This window comes from Suricata suricatta, chromosome 11 (assembly GCF_006229205.1).
Source record: "Suricata suricatta isolate VVHF042 chromosome 11, meerkat_22Aug2017_6uvM2_HiC, whole genome shotgun sequence".
NCBI classification, from domain to species: domain Eukaryota; kingdom Metazoa; phylum Chordata; class Mammalia; order Carnivora; family Herpestidae; genus Suricata; species Suricata suricatta.
Genome location: NC_043710.1, coordinates 27,759,403 through 27,770,445, shown reverse-complemented (window position 1 = coordinate 27,770,445; position 11,043 = coordinate 27,759,403). Strand labels below are relative to the sequence as shown.

General features: G+C 34.0%; 1 protein-coding gene across 1 annotated transcript in view; it reads right to left on the bottom strand.

Moving 5' to 3' along the window:
- Positions 1-11,043, bottom strand: part of CCDC73 (coiled-coil domain containing 73) — a 109,651-nt gene that overhangs the window by 56,683 nt on the left and 41,925 nt on the right. The window contains exons 9-10 of the mRNA XM_029915551.1: positions 2,939-3,074; positions 2,641-2,720 (exon numbers count right to left, since the gene is read on the bottom strand). Of these exons, the coding sequence (XP_029771411.1) occupies positions 2,641-2,720; positions 2,939-3,074 (216 nt within the window). The remainder of the gene's footprint in view (positions 1-2,640; positions 2,721-2,938; positions 3,075-11,043) is intronic.

Genomic DNA, 11,043 nt, shown 5'->3' with positions numbered 1-11,043 from the left:
TATATATATATATATATATGGAATACTACATGGCAATGAGAAAAAATGGAAATGGAATCTGGCCATTTGTAGTAAAATGGATGGACCTAAACGGAGTCATGCTAAGCGAAATAAGTCAGGCAGAGAAGGACAGATACCACATGTTTTCACTCATAGGTCTAACAGGAAAAACCTAACAGGGGACCATGGGAAGGGGAAAGGGAGGGAAAAGAGGTGGGGAAAGGGAGTGAGGCAAATCCTGAAAGACTTTTGAATGCTGAGAACAAACAGGGTTGGGGGGGGGGGAAGGGGAAGGGGGTAATGGTAATGGAGAGGGGTACCTGTGGGGTACTTATATGGAAACCAACTTGATATTAACCTATTTAAAAAAAAACCAACAAAATGAAAACATTGACCCAAAATTTAGATTTTCCAAAATATGTACTGCAAAAATGATTTACTGAGGTTTAGGGTGTAATCCTTGTAAAAAAAAGAAATTTCTTTGTACTGAATCAACCAATCAGCTTATACAGAAACTAAATTGAGGAGCTTGGCTTCACTAATGTTAACACTCTAACCAAGTATATAATCAGAATCCCAACAAGAAACAGATTGTACACATAATTAGGATAATTTGAAGATGATATATTCATACAACTGTAGACATAATATAAAGGAACCATAAAATGTGGTGCAATTTCTAGGGGCTAGCAGCAATGGAGATGTCACTACACAAGACCCAAAAAACCAGAAAAAGGTTAAGTTACTGGAACCCAGTAAGGGAACACTACACAGAGTAGGCCAGCTTGAGAGAACTAGTGATATACTGAGGGACAAGGCCACACTGAAATGACCTCACAGAGAGGGAATTCACTCTCTTTCTTTCCTCCTATCTCCTGTTCCGGCTTCTCTCCACTGGCCCAACTCAACAGAAAGCCAGAAGACAGGAGAACGCTGATAGAATCCACACAGGTAAGTCTTATAAGGAGAAAAGGATGGATACATCTGAATCTGGAGGGACAAATGGAAGGTATTTTGCAAATTGATAAAGTGTAATTTATTAGTAAATATTTAAGTGGCACTCAGTAAATATTAGTTTAGAACACTTATTGAGTGTCAGTAAGGACAGGTATCTCTCTCTCCATATGCATGCATGCACATACATACACACACATGTACACATACATACATACAAAATATAATACTCTCAAAGATAGGGAGGTGGTCCAAAGTGGCATTATTTCAGGTGGGGCTTTGAAGGCAAAGAAAACAAGAGGTCATTCACTGAGAAAATAAGAACAAGGCCTTCCTACTTCTCCTTCCTCTCATACCAACCTTACCTTGTATCAGTGAAGGATTTTTAATTGCAAATAATGGAAAATTAAACTGGTCCAAACCAAACTAACTTATATGATAATGGAGATTTATTGATTCACATAACTGAAAAGTCAGGAGGTATGGGAATGGTAGGGTTGGTAGATCCAAGGACTCAAAAATGTCATCAAAGAACAGGTTAATTTACTTCACATCAGTCTGGCATCCACACCATCACGTTCCTCCTTTTTGGTTTCTCATGTAGAGAAATGACTGACAGCCACAGTGGGGGTTACACTCCTCCTGGTTTATAACCACTAGCTAAGGTTATCTGTCCACTTCTGAGACAATGACTGTGATGGGAAAAATAAAATGTTTATAGCTTTCTGGCAATTTAAGAGTCCAATGTGCAATGTATTCTTTCATTCACAATACTCCAGCCATACCAGATGTCTCCAGTCCTTCACATATACGAGACTCTTTCCTGTACCAATTCCTAGCCAAAAGTCTGAGAAGCTATTACTAAAAATTTTTCTGCTTAAGGGATTTTGCATATGCTATTCTCCTTGCCTATAACATTATTCTTGTCCCTCCCCTACCCCTTTACCTCCAAAATAAGAAATTCGCCTATTATAATGTCATCACATCCTTTACTTTTTCTTCATATCATTTATAACAGTTTTAAATTATTTGATCCGTGCGATTATGTATTTTGTGTCCAATTCCTCCATTGGACTTAAACCTCAAAAAAGCAGCAAAATATGTTATTTTCTTTGGACCTGTACCCTTAGTGTCACATCACATAGTACCTCACAGTCCATCAAATACTAAAGAATGAATGAATAAATGGTGCTAATAAGATTTGACATATAGTAAATGTTTGTTGGCTACTCATGTCACCATAAAAATGCATGCAACTGGTGAGAGTCAAACAACATTTTTAAAAGTTTGTTTATTTTGAGAAAGCGAGCATGAGCAGGTAAGAGGAGAGGGAAAGGGACAAGGAATCCCAAACAGGCTCTGCACTGACAGTGCAGAGCCCATTTCAGGGCTTGAATTCACTCACAAACTGTGGGGCTCCGAGCTCACAAATCATGAGCTGAAACCATGGCGGTTAATCAGCTGAGCCACCCAGCTGTCCCAAGAAACAATATTTTAAATGGTTTAAAACAAATTCATTCATTACATTTACTGGAATCATAACTCATAGTTTATGAATCATATTTAAAACATTTAATCTTTTGATACCCAAAACTATCTACCCAACTTTTTCTAATAGTATTTCATAAAAGTAATTATTTTACACTGTAATTCTACCTAATACTATAAAATTGTTATCAGTCATACCTTCTTTAAACTGCATATTTCAGATTCTTGTTTTTTATTTAAAGCTGAAAGTCTTTTGTTTAATTGTATTGCTCCTTGTACTGAAATATGAAAGACATTTAGAAAAATAATTTATTCAACATACATTTTAAGTATCACTACAATGGACAGAGAAAATAGCCTCAACGCAATATATACAATTATTATTGAACACAAATAATATTAAGATGCCATTTACTATTACTAGATAAGTTCAATTTATTCATTATAACATTTAATCACTCCTATTAAATATATGTTTAAATAAAATAGCACCTACCGTTTTGTTCTAATTTTTCGTGATTCTCTCTTACCAATCCAAATTGACCTGTTATTGTGGCATAATATTTCTCAATTTCATTCAGTTGCTTCTGATGATCTTCTTTAGCCAGAAGATGTAACTGGAGTTTTTGTTCCTATTTTGAAGTTATTTTAAATGTTATAAGCTTATAATACATACACATATACATATACATACATATATGTTTAAACATACATAAAAATGTACTGTTTTTAATAACTCTTGTTATGAAATAGGCCATGAAAAAGTGCTGAGCACACCACAGGAAAGGAGGGATTTTTAAGCCTGTGTAAAATTAAAGCATATTTTTGTTTTTAATTTTTTAATGTTTATTTGTGAGAGAGAGACAGAGAGAAAGAGAAAGAATATGAGTGGGGGAAGGGCACAAAGAGGGAGACATAGAATCCAAAGCAGGCTCCAGGCTCTGAGCTGCCAGTACTGACCCTGATGCAGGGCTCAAACTCACACATCCCGAGATCATGACCTGAGCTGAAGCTGGCTGCCTAACCAACTGAGCCACCCAGGCGCCCAAGCATATTTTTGTTTGTAACAAAATGGTCACTTAAATTTATGCTGCCCTTGTTTACAATTTTTTTAAAATCAACTGGTTTCATTTATTAAATATAAAAGACAATTAGTCCAGGCCAGCACTAAGTAAAATCACGGGAATATTAAAGAAATACTCTTGATAACTAAGGAAAGGAATTTATTTGGGGGCATAATTATGAGTGCATTATCAAATGAGTATAGCACCTTCTCACTGCATTACAAAATTGAATGATGAAGGGAGCCTGGGTGGTTCAGTTGGCTGAGTATCTGACTCTCGATTTTGTTGCAGGTCACGATCTCATAGTTCATGAGTTTGAACCCCACATAGGGCTCTGTGAAGATGGCATGTAGCCTGCCTGGAATTCTCTGCCCCTCTCTCTCTCTCTCTCTCTCTCTCTCAAAAATAAACTTAAAAAATTGAATGATGAGGACAATATCTTTCAGAGGCAGGGAGGCAATACAGTACAGTAGAAAGTCTACTTATGCTGAGAGACATAATTGGCAAAAATTGGACCCAAGGTATAATATGGACCTTCACTGCTTTCAGCTAAAGAAGGTTGCTTTGTCATACTTAGAAATACGACTTTAAATTTTAAAAAGAGGGATGCCTGGCTGGCTCAGTTAGTCGAGCATATGACTCTTAATCTGAGTTGTGAATTCAAGCCCCACACTGGGTATGGCGTCTACTAAAAAAAAAAAAAAAAAGTCATTTATAAATTTTAAAAATATAATGTTAATAGAATAGGTAACATTTTCTAAAGGTTTTGATCTTGACTTGGTATTAGGAGAATCACTGGTGATAACTTTCATTCATTTTTGTCACATGGTTTGGCAACTATGATAAACAGTGGTAAAAAAACAGGGTAAGGTTTCATGGACTGACACTCAGTAATTGTTTTATGAATGAATTGTTGTCCTGTGGGGTTCCAACAGTGTAAATTTGTCAGATATACCTGGCCAGTAGCTGTTTCCCCTATCCAAATTATCACAATTTCAATTATTTACTTGAAATATTTCTTCCTCATTACAATCTAGTAGGATTAAAATTCACAGGTTCTATTCTCCCCTAGTCAAGTGAAGGGCATATTACTCAAAATAAACCAACTGATTTCTACCATTTTGGAATTTGAAACTTGAGCAAAAAGACTGTAAAATGAAAGTAGTTTGGTAGTGATCCTAGCCAGACTGATGAGACCTCTGTCTTGGGTTTCTACATCCTGCTTCACAAACTCTGGAATTACCCTGATCCTTATCCATTCTCAAACCCATTCTGAACTCTCTGATTGATTGTGAATGCCTCCCCTAAATTTCCTTTTGCATAAAATAAAGAACTATTTCCTACTGCTTTAAAACCGAAGTACAGACAGTATAGTAGTCAAAAGCTAGTTGGCCTGTGTTTAAATCCTGCCTCTATAATTTGGTTGCTGTGTGACCTTGGGAAATCTACCCTATCTTTGAAACAAAGATTCTAAACCTTTCTCCCTGATAGGGGTGCTGTGAGGATAAAATGAAATAATACAAATAAAACACAAAGAAAAAAATGCAGAATAAATACAGTATGTTTCATTATTATTCCTTAACCAATAAAAGTGCCTTTAATAATTTTAATTAATTTTATTTGGAATATTAGCCCTAATATTAATAAATAATATATACATATTACAATTTAAGTTTTCTTAATTATATTATCTTGGCACATTTGATGATAATCTTAACTTTTTCAAAGACACTTTTTAAGGATTTTAAGCAAAGTGATAATATCATTGGTATTGATCATAAGGGATCAATTGACAGTTTCTAATGCACTTATATGGCCTTTTCAAATTCACTGTTATTTGAATTAATCATTAGCATTTACACAAAAAGTGGACAAATGTACTTACTCCAGAGATCTTATGTCTACCTGGGTAGTTACTATGATTAATAACAATGACCAGTAATAAGCCAAATTCCATTTCTCCAAAATATCACTTAATTGGGGTCCCTGGGTGGCTCAGTCAAGTATCTGACTTTGGCTCAGGTCATCATCTCATGGTTTGTGGGTTTGAGCCCTGCATTCGGCTCTGTGCTGACAGCTCAGAGCCTGGAGCCTACTTCAGATTCTATGTCTCCCTCTCTCTCTCTGCCCCCCCCCCCTTGGGCTCTGTCTCGTCTCTCTCTCTCTAAAAAATAAACATTAAAAAATTTTTTTGCAAAGATACCACTTAATTCTCTAATCTAGAGAATTGTATTTGCTTTCAGTAGATGTGTAGAAACCTAATAAAATTTCACTAAGTCTGATGGCATTATTTCAATTCAAGGAATTTTTCTTTTTTTACAGTTATTTTAATTCCAGTTAACATACAGTGTAATATTAGTTTCAGGTGTATAATACAGTCATCCAACAATTCCATACATCAGTTGATGCTCATCATAACAAATGCATGCCTTCATCCGTATCACCTATTTCACCCATCCCCCCACTCACCTCCCATCTGGTAACCACAAATTTGTTTTCTATAGTTAAGAGCCAGTTCTCTGGTTTGTCTCTTTTCTTCTTTTGTTCATTTCTTAAATTCCACATGAATGAAATCATATGGTATTTGTCTTTTCCTGACTTATTTTGCTTAGCATTATACTCCCTAGCTCCATGCATGTTGTTAGAAATGGTAAGATTTCATTCTTTTTTACACTGAATAATATTCTCCTGTGTGCACACACAGACATACACACACACACACACCACATATTCTTCATTTCTTTGTCCATTCATCTTTTGGTGGACATTTGGGCTACTTCCATAATTTGGCTATTATAAATAATGCTGTTGTAAATATACAGGTGCATATTTCTCTTCAAGTTAGTGTTTTTGTATTTGGGGGATAAATAGCCAGTAGTGCAATTGCTGAATCACATAGTGGCTCTCTTTTAAACTTTTGAGGAACCTTCATACTGTTTTCCAGAGTGGCCACACCAGTCTGCATTCCCACCAACAATGCATGAGTGTGCCCTTTTTGGCACATTCTCACCAACACTTATTGTTTCTTGTGTTTTTTATTTTAGCCCTTCTGACAGGTGGTATCTCTTTGTAGTTTTAACTAGCAAGTCTCTGATGATGAGTGATGCTGAGCATCTCTTCATGTGTCTGTTCACCTTCTAAAGGTCCTCCTTGAAGAAATATCTGATCATGTCTTCTGCCCATTTTTAAATTGGATTATTTGGTTTTTGGGTATTGAGATTTATAAGTTCTTCATGTATTTTGGATACTCACCCTTTTTCAGATATGCTATTTGCAAATATCTTCTCCCATTCTATAGGTTGCCTTCTAGTTTTGTTGATTGTTTCCTTTGCTGTGCAGAAGTTTTTTATTTTGGTGTAGTCCCAATAGTTTATTTTTGCTTTTATTTCTCTTGTCCCCAGAGACAGATCTAAAAAAAATGTTGCTGTAGCCAATATCAGAGAAATTACTGCCTGTGGTCTCCTCTCCTCTAGGATTCTTATGGTTTCAAGTCTAAGAGGTGATTCAGTTTCTTCCTTTTGCATGTTGCTGTATAGATTTCTAAACACCATTCATTGAAGAGACTGTCCTTTTCCCATTTTTCCTGTTTTTATGCCAGTACCATACTGTTTTGATTACTACTGCTTTGTAATAAGACTTACAGTCTTGAATTGTGATGCCTCCACCTTTGCTTTTCTTTTTCAGAATTGCTTTGGTTATTCAGTGTTTTCTGTGGTTCCATACACATTTAGAATTATTTATGCTAGTTCTGTGAAAAATGCTGTTGGTAAGATAGATAGATAGATAGATAGATAGATAGATAGACAGACAGACAGACAGACAGACAGACAGATAGATATCCAGATAGGTAGATATATGTTTTTCCAATCCACTATGACCATGGAATGTCTTTCCATTTCTTTCTGTCATCTTCAGTTTCATTCATCATAGTTTTCAGAGTATAGGTCTTTCATCTCTTTGATTAAGTTTATTCCTAGTCATCTTATTAATATTTGTGCAAGTATAAATGAGGTTGTTTTCTTAATTTCTCTTTCTGCTGTTTCATTATTGGTGTATAGAAATGCAAGGCACAGTGATTTTGCATTTTGTGACTTTACTGAATTCATTTATCGGTTCTAGTAGATTTTTGGTGGAGTCTTTCAGGTTTCTATATATGGTATCCTGTCATCTGCAAATAGTGAAAGTTTTACTCTTTCCTTACCAATCTGGATGCCTTTTGTTTTTGTTGCCTGATTGCTGTGGGTAGGACATCCTACACTATGTTGAATAAAAGTAGTCAGAGTGGACATCCCTGTCTTGTTCCTGACCTTAGGGGAAAGCTCTCAGTTTCTCCCCATTGAGGGTGATGTTAGCTATGGGTTTTTCATATATGGCCTTTAACATGTTGAGATATCTCTTTAAACCTAATTGTTGAAGATTTTTATCTTGAATGGATGTTATACTTTGTCAAATGCTTTTTCTGCATCTATTAATAAAATGATCACACAGTCTTTATCCTTTTTCTTACTGATGTGATATATCATGTTGATTGATTTCCAAATGTTGAAACACTCTTGCACCCAGGAATAAATCCCACTTGATCAATGTGATTTTTTTTAATGAATTGTTGATTCACTTTGCTAGTATTTTATTGAGAATTTTTGCATCTGTGTTCATGAGGGATGTTGACCTGTAGTCTTTTTTGGTGATGTCTTTATCTGGTTTTGGTGTCAGAATAAGGCTGGCTTCACAGAATAAATTTGGAAGTGTTCCTTCCTTTTCTATTTTTTGGAATAGTTTGAGAATAGGTATTAACTTTTCTCTAAATGTCTGGTAGAATTCACCTGTCAAGCCATCTGGTACTGGTCTTTGGTTTGTTCAGAGTTTAATTACTTATTCAATTACTTTGCTGATTATCAGTCTGTTTTCTATTTCTGATTTAATTTTGGTACTTTATATGTTTCTGTGAATTTATCTATTCCTTCTAAGTTGGCACATAGTTTTTCATAATATCTCATTGTACTTCTGTGGTGTTGGTTGTCACTTCTCTCATTTGTGGTTTTATTTGAATCCTTTCTCTATTTTTCTTGATAAGTCAGCTAAACGTCTATCAATTTTTTTTCATAGAACCAGATCTTGATTTCATTGATCTGTTTTATTGGTTTTTGTTTGTTTTTAGTTTCTAGATCATTTATTTCTGTTCTAATTTTTATGACTTCCTTCATTCTGCTGGCTTTAGGTTTTGTTTGTTCTTTTTCTAGCTCCTTTAGGTATGAAGTTAGGTTGTTTCAGATTTTTCTTCCTTCTTAAGGTAGTCCTGTACTTCCCTCTTGGAACTGCTTTTCCTGCATCCAAAAGGTTTTGACCATTGTATTTTCATTTTCATTTGTTTCCATGTACTTTTTAATTTCTTTTTTATTTTCTGGTTGATCCATTCATTGTTTAGTATCATGGTATTTAACATCCATGTACTTGTGGTCTTTCCATATTTTTCTTGTGGCTGACTTCTAGTTTCATAGCATTGTTGACCAGGAATTTTTCAGTTTTTCAGTTCAGATCTATTTTTATGTAGCCTTTATGACAATATTGTCCACTACATATTAATAGAGGCTTCCTCAATCTTTCAGTTAAAATGTCTTGAATATAACTGGCTGTCAATGCCTGCAAAGATTAACAATCCTGATAACTAAAACTGGAGCACAGATTAAAGTGATTTCATAGGTTTTCTCTACATAAAATAATGTATAATATACTGTATTTCAACATCCTTTGCTTGAAGCCAAAGTCAATTCAATTAAAATGCAGTTTCATTTGTTTGCATGACATAATTTTCAAATACATTAGCCTATTCAGTAACCATGATAAATACTATAAAGACTTTCCAATTACATGGGCACCTATAGCTCAGTAGCCCACACAGGCCCATATTGGACTATTCATATATGAACCTAGTGGGCTGCTCTGATTTAGTTTTGATAATCAGATGTAGAAACCAGCTGCCAAGTTTGCCACTAATTGCATGCCAGCAAATAGCTTAAATTCTTTGGGAAGCAATAACAAAAACAGATTGGTAATAACCCAAGAACATTTTAAAGAATATAAATAACTTTATAATCTTATTATTAAAACTTCAATATTATACATGATATAATAAAGATAATTTTATTGAGATGACTAAGAAATAGTTAAGTACATACTGTTTTATTTTAAACTCTGAATTGATTCAAGCTATTTTCTTCTTTTATTCAATTTTGCTACTAAATGCAAAGATTGTGTCCATAAGAAAATGTTAGGATTCACTGCTTTCCAAATACATTTAAATTTTAACAAACTTAATCTATGAATATCAAGATTAGAGGGGAAAAAACAGCACCTGCATAATTAAGAGTGTCTGTGCATGTGTGTGTGTGAGTGTGTGTGTGCATCTGTGGTCTAAAAGATTACTTTAAAGCCTCAAAGCATTTAAAATAGGAATAATTTAAAAAGAGTACTTATAACAACTATATATATGCTAATTATGACTTTTTACAACTATATATACTAATTAAAGGCATAATTGTTCATTTTCCCCCTTTCTTACTTCCTTATTAAGACCAACTTGAAAACCTTTACAGATAAAAAAAATTTCCCATAAAATAATTAATTTATTTTAAGTAAATTTCAGGGAAAAAGATAAAAACCCAAAAACAAACTTCATACATTCTTCAAATCCATTTTGCAACTTACCTTTCAATTTCTTCAATATGAACCCAAAATAAATGGAGTTATAAAGCTCATTTTTTTAAACCTATGGCATCTTTTTAAAGATATTTTTACCTTTTTTAGTCACAAAGAGAGGGTATATACTACTTTAAAAAACCAACTTAAAGTTACAATAATACTTTGTGTGTACAGATATACATAATATTTGTAATCTTGAAGATTATTTTCAGACAAGTCTTCAGTGTAAAAACATTCTACTATAACATAAAAGGGGGGGGTAATTTTAAATCCTATGAAACCTTCAGTATTCAAACGTTAATTTAATAAAGAATAAGAAATCTTTCTTATAAGTCTTTTCCTTAATGGAGAGCAAAACACAAAAAAATATATATATAACTAAGAACTGGCTGCATAAGTTTTTACTTTATATACTAAGTCCTACTAGCTCTTCATTACACAACATAGTCGGCTAATGATGAGAACACAACAGGAAAGATTTTCACTAATAAATCAAAATAACAGTTAATTTGATGTTCCACAGTATACTTTAATCATTTTTTGTTGCATTCTTTATATTGATAATGATCAATGTGATCATCTGCTCCACAGAAGGCCAGGGTACTTGTAGAGACAAGTAAATCTCTGGATTTATAATTGTGTTAACTTATCTAGAGACATATCACCACCTCTGTCACCTACACAAGAATCAGTTTACTGAATTCACAAAAGACAGAAATTTACTAGTTAAAGGCTCACATAAAGAATATGAGAACTTCTTTAAAATTTTAATACTATTTTAAAATTATTTCTTTTTGGACACCCAACTTTATCAGTTGCTTCCCAAAGTCCTGCCTTG